The 25,556-nt window shown below is 41.2% G+C and overlaps 2 protein-coding genes across 2 annotated transcripts in view; one reads left to right on the forward strand and one right to left on the reverse strand.

The window, feature by feature from the left end:
- The window catches only part of LOC307037307 (adenylate cyclase type 6-like), a 37,789-nt gene extending 37,130 nt beyond the window's left edge, over positions 1-659 (reverse strand). The window contains exon 1 of the mRNA XM_079678083.1: positions 602-659. The gene's annotated coding sequence lies outside the window, so the exon portion shown is untranslated. The remainder of the gene's footprint in view (positions 1-601) is intronic.
- On the forward strand, positions 322-23,792 carry LOC307037313 (voltage-dependent L-type calcium channel subunit beta-4-like). The gene is made up of 14 exons (XM_079678095.1): positions 322-632; positions 14,746-14,865; positions 15,539-15,661; positions 15,754-15,875; positions 16,065-16,117; positions 16,505-16,524; positions 16,733-16,813; positions 19,061-19,119; positions 19,340-19,440; positions 19,608-19,759; positions 20,167-20,262; positions 20,400-20,570; positions 20,687-20,734; positions 20,840-23,792. Exons 1-13 carry the CDS (start codon positions 591-593, stop codon positions 20,714-20,716), a joined length of 1,170 nt encoding a protein of 389 aa, XP_079534221.1. The 5' UTR covers positions 322-590; the 3' UTR covers positions 20,717-20,734; positions 20,840-23,792.
- Positions 23,793-25,556: the final 1,764 nt, after the last annotated feature.

Below are 25,556 nucleotides of genomic sequence, written 5' to 3' on the forward strand. Positions count from 1 at the left end.
ACAAAACATCTTATTATCTTCTCTGTGTGCAATATAATTCTAGCAGGAGATATCAATTATGGGCCATCCCATTTGAAAATGTTTGTTAAGCAACAAATCCATGGCCACATGTGCATCAAAATTAATTAAATGTAGCCTATCATTTGAATCCCTACCGTTACTTTTTTCAAAATGGGAAAATGTTAGTGAGCGAGTTCGAGGGCTGATGCCAGACTCATTATAAAAATGGATTATTAGAAATCTGACTAAATTCCGCAGAAATTCTCGGGGACTTGGGTCTGTGAAAAGTGCAGGTCTTGCATAATTTATTAAGAAAGCTGTAATCTATCCATCCGTGTGTCCGTGCCTATGGCTTTAGGCTACTGTCATTGATTATGTCCTGAATCCAGAAACACGAGATTTTACAGCGCAGAAGCCGCCGGAGCTTCCCGTCCAAACGAAGCAGCAGCCGAACAGTTTTCTCTGCTGTGTTGTGAAAATGTTTGAACGAGGCGCTGTGCTCTGCTCTTGTTGCTGCCTTTTTTTCTGTAAGAAACGTGGCTTTTTCACCCAAGTTGTGCTGATGTGACCGAGATCCCCGTTTACTGCGGATGTCCCTTACCAATTCTTCCAGCGTCTTCCTGATTAACGAGGTGGGTTGTTTTCAGTTTTCTCTTGTTTTGGGGTTCTCCTCGGTGGCGGTCGAGATAATTGAGGAATGAATGAGAAGAAGGGGATTGAAACCAACATGCACGCGTCGTGTAAATCTTCATTGTTGTACAAGACACAAACAAGAAGTGAAGGTAGGAGTCCTTGTTAGTGTACTGATAATTAAATTAGACATGCTGACCTCACTGGGAATCTTTCACTTGGTAGAATAGGAGGCATGCGTTTGTACTGTCAGACTGCCAGAAGAGCTGCAGTGGGATTGTAAATGTGCATGATAAACACTTGGAGTAAAAATAAAAACAATAAGTGTTCAGCTGGAGCAACAGATGAAAACTAGAGAATGCAATTCCTGAAGAAATTGCTAGTGGGAATGCTTTATGCTTAAAAGCTGACGCTAAACTGCTATGCTGAAATGTAATGTGTAAGAAGAAAGCGAATAATTTAGATTGAAATGATACATGAATACTGTGGGCTTGAATGTGTGATGAGAGAAGAAAAGAAAGTAAAAAGGCTTGGAAAAGCAGCAGAATATTTGAACTGCAAACTTTTGAACTAACTTGATGGCGAATGATCTGTCGCCATGCCAACGGCATTTGATGACATCCCATAATACGCTTAGATGCGTTGATGGCTGCATCGTTACCAAACCTGTGAAGTTTTGGGCCGTTTGGAGCCGTTTCACTGAAGTTATGAGAAACCGTGTTTCATGGCGAGCATTGTGTTGCCATGGCAACGACATTTGAAGAAATCTCAAAACTGTCCAATAGATGTCTTCACGGCTGGATTGTTAGCACACATGTGAAGTTTGAGCACTTTTTGAACATTGTCATAGGAGTTATAGCGACATCCTCTTTTATGGCGAGGGATGCGTTTCTATGGAACGGCATATGATGACACCCCATAATTGACGTAGAGCTGTTGAGGGCTGGACCGTTAACCATTATCTGAAGTCTGGTGCTGTTTTGACCCTTTTCATAGGCGTTACGACAACATCGTGTTTTATGGCGAGGGATGCATTTCCATGGAAACGGCATATGGTGAGATTTGACGTAGAGCTGTTGAGGCATGGAGAGGTGATATACAGGTGAAGATTGTGGGACGACCGGACCGTGTCCATTGGAGCTACAGCGAGATCGTGTTTTATGGCGAGGGATGTATTTCCATGGCAACAACCTATGGTGAGATCTCAGATTTGGCGTAAAGCTGTTGAGGCATGGACCAGTGATATACAAGCGAAGTTTGGGGGACGATCGGACCGTGTCCATTGGAGTTACAGCAACATCGTGTTTTATGGCGAGGGATGCGTTTCCATGGAAACGGCATATGATGCAGAGTCCTGCATCGGGTCGAGTACCAGACGGGTGACCCGCAAAAAGAGTGATACACGGGTGGTATTTTTTTCTGGGTTCGGTTCTGGGTAAAACAAAGAAGATGCGGGTCGGGTCGCCGGTGTTGCATAATAAATATATTAAATAAATAATAATTTAATTTAATGTTTAAATCCTCAGGCCTCTGCCGTGCGGGTACGCGCATAATCATAACCTCTGCAGCGCATCAAACTGCTGCTGAGCGCGCCACATTCGAAATGGTTGAGATGAGGCTCTCTAGCAGAAAATACAGCATTTTCAATAACTCTTCCTCAAGAGCGAAATCCAACGTCTGGGAGGCTTTTGGTGTCATCCTAGATGGAGAAAATAACTAACATCCCATGCATCTTAAGCCAAATACCTAACTGCGTGTGTTAATAATTGCATGTTTTCACTGCTCATAGGATATGCGGGTTCGGGTCGGTTTGCGGACCTTGTGCCGACGGGTCGGGTCGGTTTGCAGAACTAATTGGCAATATGTGCGGGTGGCGGGGCGGGTTCGGTATTGCACGTCGCGGGTGCAGGGCGGGAGCTTGTCTTGAAAATCAGACCCGTGCAGGACTCTGATATGATGACACCCCATAATTGACGTAGAGCTGTTGAGGGCAGAACCATTAACCATTATCTGAAGTCTGCTGCTCTGAACATGTCAGTTGGAGTTATGACATCATCGTGTTCCATGACACAGGTGTTTATATTTGAGCTAACGACTTGTCCAGAGATCAAAGGTTTCCATGGTAATCAGTGAGAGGAGAGCATTTTCATTGTTCTGAATGAGAGATAAACCTCTTACATGTGAACGTTTTGTTGAAGAACCGTAACAGATACCGGTGAAATACTTTCGGGTTAACAATGTGGCCTTTTTGGCAGATTAACTAAAGGTGTGCGGCTGCTGTGGTGGGGAAAGATGAGGCTGAATTTACAATGGGGTTTATGGATGCATGTTGAAAGTTGTTGTCACTTCATGCCCCCAAGAGGCATTTTGTTTAATTATTTCGCTTAATTATTTTAAATTTTTCAAGCTACGAGATATTTTCCTACGTTTCTCATGAAAAATGATGTCTAAGGAATGTAGGGTTTGGGAATTATGTCAGGTTTAAAAGAAAATATGAAGGCAAAATTAAATCTGTCCTCCACTCTAGCTGTGACATCACGCACTCAAATCTGAAGAAGGCCTCTTTACCAAGGTCTGAACAATGTTTAATATTTCTAAAAGTATGAATCCGATTTAAAAGTTGTGTTACACGAATAATATCAGAAAGATATGTAACATTTTAAAGTTGGAATGAGGTTTCTGAGGGAAAGTATGAAGGAGCAGTTAGCACTTGAAGTTGCATGAAGATTGTTCGAGTCTGAAGAGTTTCTCTATTTACTTGTTAAAAATCTGATGAATTATGGGATGTATCTCTGGAATTATGAAAGTTATGAATAAGAAAAGTAATAGCCATCAATTCCCGACCGAGCTGAACGTTTTGATGTTTGAACAGAGTTTCTGCGATGTGGAATGTGGGAGAAGAAGAGGTGCAAAATAACCCGGCGGAATAATAAAGAATTTTGTGCGTAGCATAACAGATAGTGAACAATCATTCAGCCTCCACCTTATCATTTATCAGGCTATGAAATAATCAATTATATATAACAATAATTGTGTGCACATATCATGCTTACAGTCAAAGTGAGATAAAATAAAAAAATACAATTTATATTCCATTATGTCTTATACAACTGTTGACAAATAAATCCACTCTCAACATAAAAACGTCCTCTTTAATATTTACTGTATTATCATTACATGACTGACTCACACTGCATGCTTTTTTAAAGGTATATCAAATGACAACTGTATTCTCTTTATAACTTATATTCACAGTATTTGCAAAAGGTCACATTAACAATACATCTATATTTACAAAAGGTAAGGCAATACCACTTTAATGAAGACAAATAAAGGGTATGAGCTTGGGAAATACAAAATAGCAAACGGAAAATATAGAGTGGACGTTCTGTCTGTAAAAAAGCAATTAATGGTGAAATTGCTGTAAAGGTAATCCCCGTATGTTGTCAAATAACATATAAACCTCTCTTGATATTGTGATCTATGCTTGACTGGCGAATAGAGGACTATCCAAATGAAGAAAAATATGGGTTGCTATAGGTGCTTAAAAGCTTAATCAAAAGTTACCATAACACTCTTTAGGTCACTCTTTTCTAAAGGTCTGATTAGGTGACAAAGATAGAGAGTCATACTGTATTGTTAATAATGAACACAAATGGCTGTAGGTTGACCAACTGTAACACCTGTGAGATGATTTATGATCCAGGACACCTTTGGGGCGACCATCTGCATCTCTATGAGCTTGTTTCCCACCCACAGGGTCTGGACTGTGTTGAAGGTGCTTTAAAAGTCAGAGCATATGATTTTGATCGTGCTGCCAGACTTATCCCGCTGGGAAAAGGTCCTAGATGATGAGATAGATGATTGCAACATTTGCTACAGTCTGTGTCTGGTATAGGCAAACTGCAGGGGTCAAGTCCGTCTGTCAGAATCATCCGCTGTGCTCGAGTGCTGACGTCTCTCCTGCGTCTCGTTGAAGGTTTTTAAATCTCTTCTTTGAGAACAAGTTGCAAATGGCTTGGGTAATTTGTGTCATTTTAATTAGATAACATAACATTTTGGGGGTGATAAGACTGGCTTCACAATATTGAGAAAAGAAAAGTGCGCAAAAGCAAAACACAAATGTTATGTTTAATTTAACAGAGTTATACATTCTAGCATGAGGCAGAGAACAGGAGGGGAGTTAAGTACATGTCTACTGCAATGGCGGGACAGTACATTTGTGCTAATTATTGATAGTAAACTGCACTTTTTAAATGAAGTAAAATGTTAACAAGATTGAAGTCCTCACCTTAAGCTCACAGCATGGAGATGCATATAAAAAATCTGTACTAAATGTTTCATCATTTTAAAAATATCGTTTTATTCTTGACTGCACACTAATTTCTGGAAATATTTACTTTGGCATGTTAAAAAAACCTTGTGCCGTGTCCGGCTCAGTAATCTAACCAGGCTGACTGACTGTACTTGTGCTGTGCGTGTGCAGTGTGTGCTTTATCAGAACATAAAGTACACTGTCTGTGTGAAGAGCTGCTTGGTGACACCATCACTCCCTTCACTGGCATCCCAGCAGTCTGTTTGCCCCCTCCCTCCTCTCAGTGTGCGTACTTCAAACAGGGATAAAGTCTGTGTTGGGAACACATGCTGTACCTGCATGTCTGAACCTATCAAGTGCCATACAAACCCCATGAAAGGATTTTGCAGGAGCCAGGTGTCATCTCCCTCCACTCAAAAATCAAAACGCAGCATCCCCGGTGCCTTAAAATAGCCCCTCATCTATAATGCACCAGCACAGCTCTGCCCACACAGGCGCTTCTGATGGGACGGACTGACAGACATCTGCACTCAATGCTTGGGTGCAGCTCGTAAAGCTGCTCCCTCTCCTTCTCCTGCCTGTCTTGCGCTCAGAACTGTGGAGTTTAACTTTCAAACCTTCATTCATTCATGTTTTATTCACATCTAATGCTCATGCAGAATTCGAATTAATGCCTGCTCCTTCTCTCTCACTCCTTTTTCCCCCCTCCTCCGCCTCACTGTTTCCTGCAACCTATCCTATGAATTATAAATCTTTGCTGGAGATTTCGACATTGCCCGTAGTCATGGTTTTATGCTAGTCGGACTGGTTTGTCTTTACATACATGTTGTGGATCTCACTGTATCTTGCGCACAACGTTCTACGCGCTATTTGAAGCATGAAGCAATTACATAGTCTTTCCTCTGGCTGTTTTTTAGGTAAAAAATCTCTCATTCACATCTATACCTGTCTCTGCTGTACATACATTCAGCAGCTGGGCAGGTGTCAGAGTACAGCGAGCCATGACAACAAACAGAGGGTCTCACTAGAGACGTCTCCACGTGTCGAACAGAGACACTTACATGGCTCCCATAAGCCTTCATCACAACACTACTTTCTCCTGTCTCTAAACTTTTGGCTTTTGACATGTTGAAATCCACAGTGGTTGAAATAACACTGTGATCAGACTGTAGAAATGGCTCACGTCGCCTTTGAGATTTTGTCTTTGTAAGTTACAAAGCATGGTTATATATACTTCTCTTCTGGTGCTCATGATCTGGGCTTGATACAGCAGTTCTTAAACAAGAGATATCTCATAGAAAATAACAATTTATATCATAGAAATGAATCCCTCTCATTCTTCACGTATGACCCAAATTTGATGTGGTATATCAGATACCCTGCTACCTGCCTGTATCTTCTTGTTTTTCTGCGTTATTGATGTTTCTGGGCGACACAATCAAAACATAGCAACCAGGTGCCAGATTGTAAGCACGCATCCAAGAGGAAGCAATGAAAATAGCGGACACAGAGAGAAAAAACTTGAATACATCGAGGGCGAAACAGGAGGCAGACAGCTGGTCACATAATGACAGTGAATCTAGAGTTGGCTTTCACCCGTTGGGAAGCACCTTACTCTAATTTGAGCCAGTGAGGAGGGTCCAACTTTGAATATTATTTTTTTCAAGCCATAATCAACCAATCCTACTCATTGTGCCTTTAATGATACAACATACAATTACATTTTAGACAATAAAGTGATTCGAACAAAGTGGAAATAACTTTAACCTGTCATTGACCCTGTGTATAAAGCAGTTTGCATAATGAAACAGTCTCCTGAATTTGTCCTTGACTAAACCTGACTTCAACATCATTAAACACTTATGGACTGAAACTGTGCGTCATGACCTTCACCCACCAACAGTGAATGGCCTCACGTATGCTCAGGTGGCTGAATATGAGCAAATCCCTGCAGATACCAGGTGCCAAAAAACCTGTGAAAAGCCTTTCCAGAAGAGCGGAGGCTGCAAATAAATGCCGTTGATTTTTAAATAGATCAACCAACCACATATGGGCGTTAAATTCAGCTGTCCTCATACATTCCCAAGACGTGACTAAAATGATCATTTGATGCTTTTTAATTTTCTCTGGATCTCACAGTGTGGATTGATTTCTGCATCGTGATAGCAGTGAGAATGGATTCTATTAGCCCGGCTACCGCTGTAAGATTCAGTCCCATCAAACATAACAACACCAGGTAATCTTGTTCGTCACAGTGATGTCGTGATAGAGTCCTGAATGGACTTCACGTGTGGTTGCGATACAGAATCCTATTGGATAGGCGAGGTATAGAGATGAAGGTAAGAGAGGGGAGTAGCAGAGAGGGTGGGAAGGAGGATATGCAGAGCGGAGAGAGCCTCACTGACGTAGCAAAGGGTTGTGTACTGAGAGTGGTGGAGAATAAGAGAGGAGGGGGGTGTGGAGAAGGAGAAAGGGATAGACTGCTAACAAGCACGCTACAGTACACTTCAATGTTACCCAGGAGAGAGTGCACACCATGACTGACTAGCAGAGAGCGAGCGAGAGAGTCCGGGAGAGAGCTCTCCTACCTCCAACTGAGTAAGTACACTGTTATCTCTTCTGCGTCTAATGTCTGCCGGAATTTGCATTGAAGGCCACTATAGAAAAATATCTATTCATGCTTTTTTGAATAATGCCTGATTAGATTAGATTAGATACAGGTTTACTTTGTAGACAACCTTTCAACTCAGCTCGTCATTTTGATTGAAAGTTTCAGAAATGTGAGTTGATGTATGCGGCTATCAAAGTGGAAGGAATTTTTGTTTGTAACAAATGTAATCGTCCAAACTCCTCACCCTCAGCGCTGACATTTCTGTGGAGTTGCACTGAAGCTGAAAATGGCATTTATTGCAGTTGTGTGACAGAGGAGCGGTGGTGGGAAGCTGTGGGCTTTCTTGCAGGCGTTCATGCTTTCTCTGTTGGTTGGGGGAAGGAGTGCATTTGGGACCGCTAGGCTTCCTGTGTGGGGTCAATTAAATACTGCATGAGACAGAGCACTAAAAGCCTGTCCCGTGAGGAGCGAAGTGCTGTGTGTGTGTGTGTGTGTGTGTGTGTGTGTGTGTGTGTGTGTGTGTGTGTGTGTGTGTGTGTGTGTGTGTGTGTGTGTGTGTGTGTGTGTGTGTGTGTGTGTGTGTGTGTGTGTGTGTGTGTGTGTGTGTGTGTGTGTGTGTGTGTGTGTGTGTGTGTGTGTGTGTGTGTGTGTGTGTGTGTGTGTGTTGGCGCATCAGTGTGCAATGCCTTGATTAAATTTGATGAACCAGCAATGTTGAGAGGGCCAAAGATTCCAGTTCAGCTTCTGTTTGAGTTCCGGTTTAGAAACAATGCCTTTTTATTACATTTGACTTGTTAAAGACAAGAATAAAGTCCGAATGTATAAACCATTTGCTCTACCATTTTCTATCTATAGGTTTGGCTGGTATTTTCTACGAAATTTCTCTATTCTTCTATTTGAAACACCTTCAGTTGATACTGTCTTTCTCGGCTGTATCATCTGCTTTTTGTATACACAAAACTTTCATTTAGAGAAATCAACTCTGTGTACAAATGTTGAAGACCCAAATTTGAATAGAATACACACGGTTTTTATATGTAAATCTGGAATGCATTAATATGTAGGGCATCATTACATATTGATAAGTCTGACATTCCCTGAGTTGGCTCAGCCCACCAGCCAAGAAGACATACCAATTAGGCCCAACTGAAACTTAAATCAGGTCAGCGTGTAACAAACACATCTGATTTAATGAAGGATGCAGCAGCACTGTGCCATTCTGTGCTGCACTGTGGGTACACAGCTTTATGTGGGTTAGCTCCAGCCTCTCTGCACTTTGATGCAGTTTGGTGTAATCAGGTTGAGGGATCCCTGGGGGGGATGAAAGCCTAAGTATGCACAGCAAAGCCGGCAAGGCCAAGTCAACGCGAGGATGAAAGATGGAGATTCCTGGCTGGGCTCACTGCGTTCTGCTCTTCCTCCTCAACTGTATGCCAGCTTCAGTGTCGACCCATCCCTGATGATCCACGTCATTGCATTGTCCTCATTGCTTCAGTAGCATTTCTCCTTTCAGATGGCTAATACAAGATGTTTCCATGCATGCAGAGTTACTGTGAGGACTGGGTGGTGAGAACGCAGTTGTGTTGCGTGTGTTGAAATGTCTTGGAAGTGATTATTTATAGACTGCCAAGGGCTCATTACAGGCAGGGAGAAAAGTATCCTAAGGCAACATCAGAACAGGAGGAGGGTGGAGCTGCTCCGGACAGGATGGAGTATCAATCTGGGTGGCTCTTCTATTGATCCGCTCTGCCCTACTCTGGTTGCACTGTCAGGAGACCTCCTCTCCACCTCTGCCCGTAATGCTGCCTCAGCTCTTTAATGCACACAAAGATAGAGGTTGGGCAGGTTATTACAAAGCTTCTGTGCTTAAATCCGCAGAAGATATGTCAAAATTGGTACTTTGTCTGCTCTGATGTGCCCTTTCGCAAGCCTCGAGATCCCAGTTGGTGCAGAGCTTCTCAGTTGCTTACAGTACAAGAGTGTGGTTAAACTGGGTGGATCTGCAGTGCTCAGCTAGAATGAAAAAAAGGCTCAGCAGCCTTTATAACAACTGAACTTTGATCAGTCTTTAACCATATTTTGAAAACATAATATTGATACATATTGAAAACAAATTGTGTTTATCCCTCAAAGATGATAATTGATCAAATAGTATTGTATCAAGCCTAGGCTGTGTCGTCACTCGTTTTAAAGAAATCGCCATGTCGTGATGAGGCCTAACCTTGATTCTCTTTTCCCTTGATTGTGAACTTTGAAGGGAAGCGCTCAAAAAAGAAACAATATGAAGTACACCTGCACTACATCACCAGGAGGATTGAAGAACACTAGATGTAATAATGTTCTGTAGGAGAGAAACACATAGCACATTATTGCTGCAGAGACTGAGCAGAGACAAGCCTCAGTACGCTCTGTCTTCTCCATATAGTTCACATTCAGATGGGCGTCAGTGAATATAGCTGAGCCAGTCTCAAATCTGCTTTGCTCTTTCTTGAGGGAATTCATCAAAACTCAGTGAACTTTGACAATCCTCCTCAATCCTCTCCCCACTGCCAAACCCAGTCTGTGATGGGAGGAGTGGAAGGAGCTATTTTTAGACCAACAGAGCAGCAAAAAAACCCTGTAAAATGAGGCTCTAATATCTGTTCCTTTTCTCTCTCCCCTTCGGTACCTCTGTTTCTGTTATACTAACTCACCTTATCACCGTATCTTTACCATTCTTTCCCCACCTTTTGGATTCAATTTAATTAGCGTCAACAGTTAAAAAACATGCAATGATGCACATTTATAAAAATAACTTGAATTTGAACTCTCTGTCTTGCTCCATCAATCTAATTTGCTATTCAGGCATGTTCCCTCCCTTCTTCCTGTTTCTGGCTCTTTTTTCCTTGTGTTTAAGCTCTCTTTCCATCTTTGCCTTCCTCTCCTGCTGTTCGAAAAGCTGTTACTCGATGGTGCACAACATTAATGATGAAAATAGTCACCCTATCTTCTCGACACCAGAGGCATCCACAGGGAGCTAGCATGCTCTTACAACAATAACACATCTCTGCATTTATACGTGTGCTCGCTTCCCTTTCATTTGAAAAAGCCATGTCGAAATATAGCCCTGAGACATGTTCCGCTAACAGCCCTGGTGGAGTGCACTTATTTCTTAAGCAGCCAAAGTTGCATGAGGGTGAGAGAGCGCATGCTGCCAGCATAATGGATGCTAAAGTAGGGTCCTCAGTGCCTGGGGCAACCTGGAGAGAAGGCATCCAGGCCTGGCGTAGGAACAACAAGGCTTGTCTCCTACAATAGAAACCTCTCTGATGGCTTATTAAGACATCTGATGGACTCTAGATGGCTATTTGCTGACTCACCGCTGCATTTCTGTTCTGTGGGCTCATGCATCACCTTCCTGTCAGGAGGATGGTGCAGGGCAGGCAGACGGGCACAACCCTGCCCTCCTCTTGTCCTCTCTTCTCCCTCTTTAATTTCTCCATTCATGTCCTCCTCTCATTCTGTCTCACAGCCCTCTGTGTTGTTGAAGCAGTCACCTGTTTAGCAAAGAGAGCTAATTGGCAGGAGATTGATGTTAATGGACTGAGGTGTCTCTCAGCGTTAAAGGAATACGTTTGGGAAGTTTTCCTTTTACCTGAAGCGTGAATCAAAAAGCACAGAGGAGCTGTACAGATTGGGAACAGGCAGATTTTTTATTTGAGATACTTAACTTGACATGACTTGACTTTTGAGCATGGCTCAATCTTTATTCTAGGTTAACATTGAAGTTATATCTGTGTACAAATAAAGATAATGGTGTAAGAGTAGACCCAGATTTAGGTTGATTTCATGTTACTCTTTCAGGATCTCTTGAAATGGGCAGAAGAGACATAACAGGAATGTATTAATGTGATGCTAGGGAGAGGAGAGGGGGGGAGAGGAGATCTTGAGGTGCATGACACCAGAAAAAAACTCCTTTTCTTACACGAGGGCTGGCTTGCAGCTGAAGAAACCCACTGTACTGTACCAGTGCACGGGCGTATGCACACCAGTGCTGCAGTCAGGGCATCAATTTTGTATAGGAAATGGCTTTTTGAGGCAGCGCAGCAACGTCAGCTGTGCAGCACTTAGGCTAAGCGCGCCTCCCTCTCTCTCCCCCCTGTAACCGTGGGCTGAGGGGAGGAGGGTTCCGCCTTTTCCTTGCAATGGGGGAGAAGCGAGCGCTGGCAGCATTATCATGTCTGCCTCTGACTCCAGCGCCACAGGACTCATCTGTAACAAGGTACGCTGTTGATGCTCCCCTCTTTGTTTGATCACGCTGCATGCAAACTCAGTCTCTCCATTCCCCTGTCTGTCTGCTCTGAGACGTCTCCTCTCTTCTCTCTGTTCTTCTCATCTCCTCTCCCCTCTCACTCTTGTCTCAACAGAAGTCTATTCCTGTTCACTCACTTTGCCAGCATCTTCCCACTTTTCCCACTTTACTGAAAACAAACAGTTAGTCTACCCATCTCAACTCTGTATAGACTACTTTACAGCTTTGCATTGAACTTGTTCCTGACTAAGAAGACCATCTGTTGAATGTCATTGAGTTTGTCTCGGTTTTTTATTAGTCTTATCTCATGTCTTTGTATGAAGTCTTTCCTACCTCTCAATATTGAGGTTGAGCCCAGACATCTGTTTGCTTTGTCAGTTTCAGGATGACACATTGGGTGTGCAACAGTCTCTTGGAGACCACAAGTTTAAACAACATTTAAAGAGATCATTAAGCAAATGGATAAGGCACAATATTCACAGTCAAGTGCAAATAATGAAGTCTATTTTTCTTATGAAATTCCCTATTTGTGTGCCATCTAGCAGCACAGCAAGAACACGTGGGGAAACACGTGTACTAAAATGACTGTGACCTGAGAAGGAACCCACTTATTGAGCTGTTACTGACGACTCATAATACAGCACAGGACAAAACTGTGGAGTTTGTCGAAAATCTTAACATTGGAACCGCCGTAACAATTTCAACAATGACCATACAGGAATGGGTGGAAACTTTTAAAATACAATTGATGAAAAGGTGAATTAACCATGAGTTTTTGGTTAATTATACTGTTAAGAGGGTCTTCTTTTCCACATTAGTTTTAGTCTCTGTTCTGTTGGCTGGTGAGTTGAAACACCAAGGTGCACATCTAGAGAAATACAAAATAACAAAGAGTCTGAAATCTCTGACTGGAAATGGCTTTGAAAGCACTAAGGGACGTGAGGTGACTTTCTACTTAGTGATGAGCTGTAATGTGGGAATATAAGGCTTTTAGCACACAGTTGAAAGGCACTAAGGAAAAGAGAGAATGAGATGCAGATGCCTTATCATTTAAGATTATGTAAAACTTACCACACAACTGAGAAAATATGTTACACAATGTAACAAGTAATAAGACATTTGTGACTATTCTATCCCGTTTTGCTTTGAAAGCTCCAACAGTTAACTTCATGTCAGTAGTGGGCCATCAGGGAGCAGCACACTTTAGTGGGGACAAAATATTCTAGGACTAATGGCTTTGAGAACATTATGGTTCAATATGAAAATGTGGTGTGCTTAATAATATCTGGTTCTCTGCATCTGCCATTGGATTTTCTGCAGGATTTGCACAAGCCAAAAAACAGAGAGCAAAGATAATGAGCTAAGCATTTTGTACAATTGAAAGTCTTTGGGACTCAGTGTGATGCTTTGACAAAGGATTTTGGGATCGGGACGTCAGCAAAGAGAAAAACACTGGCAGTCCTGTGATTCAACTTTAGCGAATTGTGTTTTTAGTTTTCTCTAATCTGTCATATTTTATCCACGCAGGAATATTTCATACTGCTGTTGTCTCTCTTCATCACATCAAAATAACATACATTTGCAACATCATACAAATGTAGTGGCGAGGACAATTTATAGATACTGTATGTTGTGCTAAAGAGACAAACTCCTTCTGTCTGCATCCCTTGTTTCTCCTGGACACTCTTTAGGTTCTGCTCCACCTCAATAGCTTTATAGGAAAAAAGCCAACAAGGGAGGGGAGTTTTGTAGAAGGGGGAGGATGAGACAGGTATGGGGGAAACGAGGTCGAAGAAGAATGATGTCTTTTTTGAGCTATATTTATCTCCTGTCTGGTATGTAAGGAGGGATCCAGGCCCGCACCCTGCTGGGACATCACCCTGCGGGGGGGGGGAAGTGAAGGGTGCTGATGGGGTGAGAGGACAAATGTAGTGAGGTTAGCTTTGTGAGAGTTTCATCAGTCTGGAAGTTTAGAGGGTAGAAGGTTCTGTATCTGTCAGTACTGTGAATGTGCTGACTATTTACTTTACTCTCTTTTAAAGTGTAACATAAGAGACAGATGTTTTTTCTGTTATTTGGTGATTTGACTTGAAATATTAGAAGTGAGAGTAGAGCTACGAGCCACATGCTCTAATGCTTTTTTGGGAATGTTATTGAAAAATGTAGATTTTTTTTTTTTTTAATGTATTCTCTCCAAACTAAAATGTCGATGCAAAATGTTCTGATAGTCTAGTTCTATAGTACGTCCACTGATCAAAAGGCAGTTGAACTACATCTGCTATCAATTATCGCTCTCATAAGCAAGTTTGTTACCACAAGTTAAAACTTTTAATTACTTGGATAATTAATATATCCTTTACATTACGAATGTCTACTTACATATAACATACATAACGGAATGTGTTTTTTATTGAATTTAAAATGTGTTGACTTTCAAATAACATACCATTTTTCTTGTGTAGTGACTCAACCCCACCAGACAGTTTGTTAAAATGGCACGCTCTGGAGTCAATTGATAAACAATAGATATAAATAGTTGTTTTATCAAGTTTTACTTGTCAATTGTATTTTTTCCTTTGTTGAGGACACTGGGCGTTTGCCAACATCTGGTTCACCTGGCTGAGTGGATAAATAGACTCCAAGCACTGTGCTGGTTGTTGGTGTTGTTGCAGAACTCAGGAACAGGTTCCCCTGAGACGTCTGCTTTGGAAAGCTGCAGGAACTCACTGGTCCTGGCAGGCCGGGTCACATGGCTTCAGGACGACAGGCTGGTTCAGAGACAGGTTAAACCAAGAGAAAGTAGCAACAGCTGCTACGAGGTGTTGGGTATGGTATCCTGTTGGATTTATCTCCTCTCTTCCCGGGCTGTAACAGTTATTCTCCCCTCCTTTCTCTCAGGGTTCAGCCGATTCCTACACTAGTCGACCCTCGGATTCCGACCTGTCCCTGGAGGAGGACCAGGAGGCGTCTCGGCGTGAAGCCGAGCGCCAGGCTCAGCTGCAGCTGGAGAGAGCCAAGGTGAGAGCCTGAGGGACGAAGGTCAATGCTCTACTTTAAATTCACCTTCAATTCCTGAGAAGCAGTCTGTAAACAGCTGCGTCATGTTAAAATGAAAACCTTTATTGCCCCAAGGGGAATTTGCTTTGCACAGACAGCACAAAATAGTACCAACAACTTCAACAACCATCTATAACATATCACAGCCTAATATAACATTCAAAAGAAACATGAGTACCAAACATTTTCTTTGCAAAACATAATTTAAAAAACAAATAAAGTACGTACTGTACATACTTAGGACTTTGTGGACTTTCAACACACTGATTTAATCCGGTTGTATATTTATAAAGATCTATAGACCCTAATCTGTGATACTGGGCAACATAAAAAGATGACTTCACTTCAGTTATCTATAGAGGTCAAATTAATCTTCAAACGAAAGATGTTGGTGCCCTTTATGTTGTGTGTCTACAATAAATCTCAAGAGGAAATACAAATACAGGGAAGGTACAAGTTTGATAACATAAGTACAGATTAGAAAAGGTGCAACAAATATATCAAGAAGATACTGTACAAAATGCTATAACAAATGTATACAGTATGACAGTTTAGTGCAGCATGTGCAAGAATAATGAAAGCGCAATGATACTGTAGATGCTCGTTGTTTAACCTTCTTTTCTTCTGTAAACAGGCCAAACCAGTAGCATTTGCAGTGAAAACCAATGTGAGTTACTGCGGAGCCCTTGATGAAGACTGTCCGGTCCAAGGGGCTGCTATTAACTTTGAAACCAAAGACTTCCTGCACATAAAAGAGGTGAGAGGCCTTCTGCAAATAAAGACCTTTATTATGAATGATTTTGCAGCATGACACTTGATTTATAAAATATGTTTTTGACTATCATGCAGAAATACAACAATGATTGGTGGATTGGTCGGCTGGTGAAGGAAGGGGCAGACATCACCTTCATCCCCAGCCCAGTGAAACTAGAAGCCATGAGGATAAAGCAGGAGCAGAAAGCAGCAGCGAGGTCAGGAGTCTCTACGTGTCTCTGCCTCTCTGTGTTTCCACCAGCTTCCTGTCTCACACACTCTTTGAAAACTTTTTTTGTTTGTTGACGTAACTTGTTCTTGCTCATGTGTTACTCTGTTTTGGAAGTCTAAATTGCCTCCTGAGGGGATTCTCGCATAATGAAGCTTTGCATTATGTTGCTCCGCAGGAAAGGAGGGAACGCTTCATCTGGAGGCTGGAGGTCAACCCCGCCGTCTGCAGGTACGTGATGCCGGAGGAGTCCTGTTGCTGTGTCTGCTCCTTCTCTTCTGGGACTGCATGCTCTTACGGGGTTAGACCTAGAGTACATACAGGGCTTTTCCAATGCTAAAATGTTCCCTTTTAGTAGAAATGTGTGTGTTTGGAAACATTGTTTGCCTTTTTACATAAAAATAAGCTTACAATAATTATGTGAGATGGCCACGGAATTGTGATCAACCCTGCAAAATTACACTTAAAAAGCGCACACATTGCTTCAGTGCAGCATGGCATGCATGTTTTCTCTTAAATAACCTAAATACTCATATATGTCCAACTCAAATAATTATTTATTTCCACTTATTAGCTTTTGTCAATCTTGTTTAATGTTCGTTTTGTTTATTCTGAAAGCCAAACAGAAGCAGAAGCAGGTATGTTCTTCATTGGGCCTCTTCCTTGTCTCTTTATTATTTAAGAACAACCTTAATTATATTGCTACACTTCATGCATATCAGTGCATTTCTATGGCTATCTACATGCAGAGTGGCTACTATGTGCTAACTAAATGTGTGTGTTATAATAGTAAATTCACTTCAACAATGTGCCTCCAAACCCTGTCTGTGCTTGTGGCCTGTGCAGACTGAACATGTTCCTCCATATGATGTGGTCCCTTCTATGCGGCCTGTGGTGCTGGTGGGTCCTTCGCTGAAAGGCTATGAGGTGAGGCAAAAATCAAAATGCTTTGTAGTTTGGTTGGCTTATTCAAGTCTTGTCTTGGTGATTGGAGTAAAAACCTTGATGGATCAGCTAACACTGGACCATATTTCTGTCAGTCACTGTGTCTCTCTTCATACTGAGGGTATTAAAGTAGAATTTTAAAAATGGTACACGTAATGCTTTCAATGAACAATGAATCCTACTCTCACTTTTCTTCACTATTAAATTGCCTTTATCTGTTCTCTATGACAGCTTTAAGGTGGATTTCTATTAAATTTGGCTCGCACATTATGTTCCCCTGAGGGTGAATTCCTATCATTTTGGTGATCCCCTGATGTTTCCGCTAGAACCATCGTCAGGTCATCATTTATATTTTTCCGAAATTTGGGTTACGACCAAAAACCTACTAAACTATACCCAGTCTATTTTCATGCTAGCACACTACACTAACATGGTAAACATGTTAAATATTATGTTTAACAGGCATGTTAGCATTTCACTAATAGCATTCGCCTTATTACATCCTCACAGATGCTAATCTATCACTTTCTGCTGTGGTAATTTAAGGTTCCCTTTTTTTGTTGTATGCAGTTTGATTATTGTTTAAGCCATAGATGTGATATGTCAGTGTTTAGACTCGGTCTTGTTTGGCCTGTCAATGTTTGCTCCAGTTTAATCTGAACTGCATTGTCTGGTCCAGTATGGTCTTACCTGGTTTGATCTTAAGGGAATAACTCTCGCCTCCATTATCCCATTAACACTGATACTAAACCCCGCAGTCACATCCTGATGGAATTATAGCACAGACACCAGGAATCTAAGACTCATTTTGATTCATACGGAGCAGCATGCATGTCCTTTTATTCTAGCTACTGTGTGTTATATTCTCCTATGCTGCACACATGTGAGATAAGAGGAAAACACATTGCGTTTCAAGTCGATTAATTTGAGAATATGTCAATTTCCAATGACTCTGTGGATGAATGCTGAAATGTGAGGCGTGTAATTGAACAGAATGTCTCTGCGCTATAACATTTTCCTTCTGCCTCGCTCTCTCCTCTGTGAATTCGCAGGCTGTGTGCCAAGCCGTTTGTTTTGTGTGTGTGAAATATTTATGCATTGCTCTGGTGATGTGCTTTGGGGATGCTCCAATGGTGAACGCCAGCCTTCCTCCCTCTCTCTTCCCCTCTCGTTCTCTTTTTTCTCTGCTTTGTCTCTTGTGCATGGTATTATTTTTAGTTGCTCACCATTGCTTTCTCTCTCTTGCACTCATTTCCCCCTCTCATTGCCTTTCCTCCATCTCTCTGTTACATCGTGAAGGGAGACACCACTGTGAGCTTCATCCCCTATTCTGAAGGCCATACATTTTTCAGAACTCTTTGAAAATAGACTGCTTAACTTATCATCTGCAGAGAGCACACACGCACGCACACACACACACACACCTAACTATATCTCTCCATGTCATCTGTAACGATCCTCTCCTCACACGTTTGAAGACATATGAACTACATCAATAAATTAAATGCTCTGACAAAAAAAGGGAAAATATCTGGTATCTATGAGGGTCGCAGGCCAGAACATGACATCTGTAACGATGACATACTCTTGACACTAAAATGTTGGTTAAAAGCAGATACAGGTTTCTATAAGTCACCATATTTCGCCAAATATAAATATTACTCTTGACACTAAAATGTTGGTTAAAAGCAGATATAAGTAACTGAGTAATGAGAAAAAAGACTACGACCACTGTTGGTACAGTATAAACAGACAATGGACTCAAGTATCTGTATCAAAGTACTGAAGAGTGGTCTAAAAAAAAGGAATGAGCTGTGGCTGGACAGCTGACTAATACAGATAAAGGGGGCACACAGACCAATGAGAGGAGGGAGACAATGAGTCAGGTGACAACAGGAATCATTTGGGACAGGTGAAAGCAATCATGGCAGGGCAGCCAATCACATCTGCGGGAAACACAAGTATTTAAAACAAGAGTCAAAGTTGAATATAAAAACATTACAGGAAAAAATAGGTAACATCTGGAAACATTGGAGGAGAGACAGAACCTTTACTCCTGTTTTGGGTGCTCATTATGAGAAACTTATAATTGAGATCAATAAGGGGACTTAAACAAACGTTTTACCAAGATTAAAAGGGAGTGAGTGATATGAATGTGTGTTTGTATTTTGTCTTGTATCTCAAGTCTTTTACCTTCTCTTCCCTTTTTCTCTCCCATCTGTCCCCTAGGTAACAGACATGATGCAGAAAGCCTTGTTTGACTTCCTAAAGCACAGATTTGATGGCAGGTGGGTACGGCTGTCTGTGTTGCTCTTCTTCAGCTGCAGCTCAGTGTACAGTAACACTGTGACCGAGCTACAGCGTTGTTCGTGGGATTATCACGTTTCATGGTCAATAGGACACATGGTGATGACGATTTATTTTAAGCTGTAAGAGAGCACAAGTTCATCCCATCCTTTTGAAACTGAACATTTTTGGATGTGATGTGATAAGACGGTTCTTCTGCAGGATCTCTATTACACGGGTGACTGCTGATCTGTCGCTGGCGAAGCGCTCGGTGCTGAACAAGAAGGCCATAATGGAGAGATCCAACACACGCTCCAGTCTAGGTGAGTGACAAGACAGTTCTCTTAGATCTTCTTTCTGCTAAATAAAGATTAATACCTGCTAAGAATAGATGCATCCTCTGTCTTTAATGCCAAGTCAACGTTGAACTGATGTTGCTCTGTTAAGCATGTCTCACATAACTCCTCGTCTTCCTTTGGTTTGTTGACAGCTGAGGTGCAGAGTGAGATAGAGAGGATCTTCGAGCTGGCCAAGTCTCTTCAGCTGGTCGTCCTGGATGCTGACACTATCAATCACCCCGCACAACTCCTCAAAACCTCTCTCGCTCCCATCATCGTCTATGTCAAAGTCTCCTCCCCTAAAGTAAAGCACAACCCACTTGAACTTCAAAAATCGTGTTTTTCCTTTGCAGTTGTTTTTTAAAATGTATTATTAAAGTTAGAGCTGAAACAGTGTGATTATAGATAACCTCATTAACACCACAAACGTTTTGATAATTGATTTTACTCTAAACTGAATGTATTTGGGTTTACACAAATGACAATACAATTAACAATGACATTTTGTATTGGCTTATGATGCCGGGGTAGTGTAGAAAGAAGATTACGTTCAGATTTCATAAGGAATGCCATGATGCTCTCCCTGGTATGACAACATTGAAGAAGAAAATGAGGGAAATTGAATCACAACGTGCATTGGAAAAGCTTTATTACTTGGGTTTCTCTTTTTTCATACTGCTTGACTGTCTTTGTCTCTTGCTCATCTCACAGGTCCTTCAGAGGCTGATCAAATCTCGAGGGAAGTCACAAAGCAAACACCTCAACGTCCAGATGATGGCAGGAGACAAGCTCGCACAGTGTCCACCTGTATGTCACTCTGCCTTAAAGTCATTATGTACTTCCAATGCTCAGACAGGCTTTTCCATACATCCTTCATACAGCGATCTTTAATAGACACAGAGGGGTGTGACTCATCTCTCATATCTCTTTCTTTCACTCATTAGGAGATGTTTGATGTCATCCTGGATGAGAATCAGCTGGATGATGCATGTGAACACCTGGCAGAGTACCTGGACATTTACTGGCGTGCTACGCATCTCCCTAGTGCTGCCCCTGTTAACCCTTTACTGGACCAAAGTGTGGTCACCCCCCCCTCAGCCAACTCCAGCCAACAGGTAGCACAAACACAAACTCAAGCCAACAGGTAGCACAAACACACAACTGATGCTTTATTATCTTTTTAACTGCATTATTAACCCCAACGTTTCTGCCTCCTGTGTCCTTTCACTAGTTTTCTGAGACTCAAGAGTTGATAGAATGATCACTACCACAGATATAGGTGAGAAAACCTGATTATCTTTCTTACTTTGGCAAGCTTGAATCTTTTGCTACTGGTTTGTGGTACCGTTTTCTCTGGTGAAATGCTTCCTCTGCTTCACTGCAGGAAGCCTGTGCTGTCGGCTGGGGTCAGACTAGAAGGTCATAGAGCACAGGGACCGGGCGCCACCAGGGGGCAGCAGCAGCCCTCATCTCTCCAAAACAAGCCATCACCTTCTCTGGTCACACCTGGAGAGAAGAAGAGACCAAGAGGAGAGTCCCTCCGGAGAGAAAGAGCAGGAGGCTGGTGAGCTGCAGGAAGAGGAGACACAACAAGATGAAGAGGAGAAGGAGGAGGAGGAAGCTTCAAGAGAGGAGCCTGCACCTCACTGCTGCCCCCTCGCGAAGAACTCCCTGCTCCAACCGCGAGGCAACAACTCAGGGCTGCTTCCTACAGCTGCACAAGTGCTGGCAACAAAAACCAGTACAGAAGTGCAGCCACTGCACACATCCTCTCCTCACCCTTCCTCCCACCCTGACCTTGTTCTTAACTCCTTGCTTTCACTCTGGAGGTCACAAACCCCCACCTGGCAGAGCTGAGCCAGCCCATGTGTGATCAGGGCTGCACCGGACACACATGGGCTAATTCAGCTCTCAATGTAGACAAATAACCCCTCAGTGAAGGCAGAGAATGTCAGCATACAGAACCGTAGCATAGCAACGCTATCAGTAACACAAAATACAAACAAGAGTAGCTTCCCGTTCCCAAGGTTTCCTCTCTAGCCAGAGTGCAGAGAGTGACAGAAAATCAAGTTTGTATGTCCTCTATTTCTACAGCTCGCTGTGAGCTGTCATTCCAGTCTAACCAAATAATTCCTCAAAGGCAAACTTGAGTCATGATGGACTCACCTGTGTTGGGACTCCAAGGAAATGAAAATGTTCCTCTTCCTTTTTATTATGTAGCCTTTTTAAATGATTTTTGTTTTTACAGTAACAATCTTTACTTCTATCTGTAACTCGGTGTAGCTGATCACATATCTGTACAGTACGCAACAGTGATGCAAAACTCATGCATGATAAGCACATACTTGCACATCAGCAGAATATATATGCATCTTTTGTCACAGCTGTGAATGTATAAATGCTGGTCCATTGTCTAAAAAAGGATTATTTACAATAACTGTGGTTTGTTTGCAGATGTTTGTTTCTAAATAGAAAGGAAATCAACCATGATAAACTGTGGTTATTGTCATATATGAATATATTTTAACCCTTAGAAATTTAAATTCTTCTTTATGAAGAATTTAACCAACCAGTCATGTAATTCTTAGCTAAATTTAAATACTGGATATTTACTGATGTTAAACATGTGTTGGTTTCCTCCAGAAAAGAAGGACAGAGGCATTGTAACAGTCACAGACTTTCAGTTCTAGCACACCTGATATTTATTACTAAAGCAAAACAATGATTCGGTCCTTGTTTTGGGGAAACCATACTTCTAACTCCAGATGACTTCAATTGTGTTTTGGGAACAGAAGTTGCCATTGGCTGTTTTTAAAATTCATATTTCTCTTGCAGACTTAAAAACACATTGAGTCACGTAACTGTATGATTTCCAAAGACAATAGATGTATATATTAATAGCAAATGTTACTTCAGCATGTGTGCTGAATTAAATTCTTGGTGATTCTAGCACTAAATTAAACATCACTACAGTCAGAAACATATCCTCTCCATATCTCCACATTTTACCACATCAGTGGTGTCATTAACATTTCACACTCCACTGCTACTCAGTGGTGTAGTGAAGGAGTGGATGGATTATATCAATGAAGCATCAGAATTATTAACTCATTATATTTTATTACAGCTCGACATGTGTGCAGCTGGCCGATAAGTTTATGGAGGGTGACCTCTAGTGGTAAAGATGTGTTATTTCTCAAGCCTCTCAAACTGAGATATAAATTATGCTTCCACATTAATTAAGAATATTTACAAAAACGAGTTAATTGTCTTTGCTGTAAACACTAACAGCGTAATGCAAAAATATAATTTGTTTTTCTTCACGCTATTGCACTTCATTTCATATCTTATACTCCCAAAAAGTACTGCATCTCCACATTAATCACATCTATTCCCTTCACAAGTACATCTGCTTTTCCATATAAAACTATAGTTTCAGCACATATGTAAATAATCTAATGTATGTGCATGGCAAATTGTATTCTTGTTTCATCTGGAGGGCTTTTTAGGACCATCGTTACACAAGCCATTCAGTCTTCAGAGTAAACAAACATGATCTACATAACCAGTCACATGTATCCAGGCTTAATTGTACATACTGTACATTCAATATGCATATATTCTTATTGATATTATCAAATTGCACAGAAACAACAGATGCTGAAAGGAAGTAAAGGTTTTAGTCACACGGTACACAGTTCTATACTCAACGCCTCAGAAAGCATGTGTTTTTATGTATTTTCCTCTCTCTTAAGAATGATGCACTGCAGTTATTTTGGACCACAGTGAAGTCTGCTTCCACTGGCACCCATATTCATTTCTGAAGGACAAGGTTTGAGGTACATAAAGTCTACTTGTTGAAACACAAAGAGCACACTGATATATAAGAAATAAATCAGCTCCTCATATTTGTTTAATTTCTATTGCAGGATATTTCTATCAAAGGTGATTTATTCTTTGGATGTCCAAAGCACAATTTTTTACAACTATCATTTCCTATTGTGTTTCACCTGCCTAAATTCTGTATGCAATACAAAGTCTAGCATTGACGAGACACTAGCTGAGACTATCAAGGTATCTCCTCAGTTATGATGGGGTATAATTGCACTATTATTATTTATATGTCTGCTTTACAATGCAATAAATGCACTGAACGTTATGCTGTACCCTCCACCAATAGTGAACAAGTTTTCTGGTCTGATGACGATGTCAACATTTCTCGTGGTTTCTGACTAGATAAATGATATCCAACAATGTCTGATGATGATGTGTACAGGGTGCGTCTTTTGTCTAGCACATTTGAAAGAGGGGGTGAATAAAACACAACATTTAAGTAACATTTTCTTGGTGTGGTGTTTTTATTTCTCCTTGGAAGGAGAAGAATGGGATACCTTTAAAGTGCTAAATTAAAGTAAGGCTTTTTCTTTTGAGAAACTGACCAACAGGGGGCAAAAGTGTCACATATGTACCTGCAGGTAGTGTGATGCTGTGGAATAATCAGCTAAACCAGAAATACTAAACTGTGATAAATTGTCTTTTAAATCTGCTATTCAAAGGGTCAGTTAATCCAAACAAAAACACATTCCTCAGTTATCTCGAGTGTAATGCACCACGTTTTTTGATTTATGTAGCAAGGTTTTGCTGTTACACTGAACACAAACAAACACATTTTAGAGTAGACTGTCATTGTGACCAGTTCAATGCTTACTTGTGTAATAATGATGCTAATCAGCCTCTTATATGCTGCAAGTTGGATGGATTGTCTTGGCAAAGGAGCAGTGCTCATTTACAGTACAGTGATGTGTGTCAAACATTTGAGAGAAAGCCAAATCAGAATCAGAAACTGTTTCATTGCCAACTGGGTTAACACATTTGAGGAATGTGTCTTGGTGTACATGGTGCATACAGAAACACAGAAAAACAAAAGTAAGAAGAAGAAATTACAATTAAATTGGGATTTGGATTGATTTACTCTTTAAGTGTGTCCCGGTAAATGGTTTTACACTTACTTTCTTGCCAAAGGTACTTAGGATCTGTTGCTCTATTTCAAAATTTGGTTAGGTCTTGAGTTTCAATAATGACAAATCGCAACAGCGTACAATGTTATTTTAGAAATAAGTGTGCTTCCAGCTTTATGGCAAGACAAAGCCAGGTCCAGTTTGATGTTGAAGAACTTGACAATTCTGCACAGTGTCCCTAACCCCATCCAAACCCTTTGGGATGATCTGGATCACAGACCGGCCTTTTTGTTTATTAACAGTGCTCGACCTCATGCTGTTGTGGCTGATGGAACCAAATCCCAGCAGCCCGGTTAAAAACATCACAGATACAATTAAGATGTGCTCCTGTGACATGTTTCAAGTCTCTGTAATCAGACCACACATGCTACATCACATGCATCGTACATTGAACCAGGGCTGTTTCTAGCTTTTTGGGGGCCCTAGTTTTGACAGTTTTTTAACTACAATGGGCGGGATTCCGAAGCCTTTAAGGTGATCTGTGGAGATACATCAATCTGTTACACTTTAAAAACAGGCTAATTTCACGAAAACCAAGCAATTGAAAATTACAAAAAATGATATTAAAAAGGTAAACAATAAGGCTCCTCTATGTCAATAAATGCAAGAGATGCAGCATTTTCTCAACAATGTTCTTTTTTTACATTTTTCATCTTCCTCAGACGTCACTCATTGGCTGTTGATCGTTGGGCTGTCAACCCATTTTTGTGGGTATCCTTTTGTTGAACTGTCTGTTTAAAATTAATCGAAGCATTAGACAAAAAAAGCTTTTGAAAATAATATTATATTTTGATTTAGGTCAACATTTAATATTTGTAGCTTGGCTTATCTACAAATAAAGATGGCTCATTTTAATTCTCCCCAAATATATTGAGGCTGAACCTGAACTTTGAATTCTCTGCTCCCATCATAATCTTGGCGATCTTGTTAAAATTGTGAATGCAGAATTAAAAATACTAATTAATGTGGCCAAAACAAATGACATGTTATTCAATACAAAGTCTGAGAGTAGAAATGACTGCATTATACAGATTTGCGATACAGAGATAGAAAAAGTTGGTGCATGTACATTTTTAGGACTGC

The sequence above is a fragment of the Notothenia rossii genome (assembly GCF_949606895.1).
Source record: "Notothenia rossii genome assembly, chromosome: 4".
Lineage (NCBI taxonomy): Eukaryota > Metazoa > Chordata > Actinopteri > Perciformes > Nototheniidae > Notothenia > Notothenia rossii.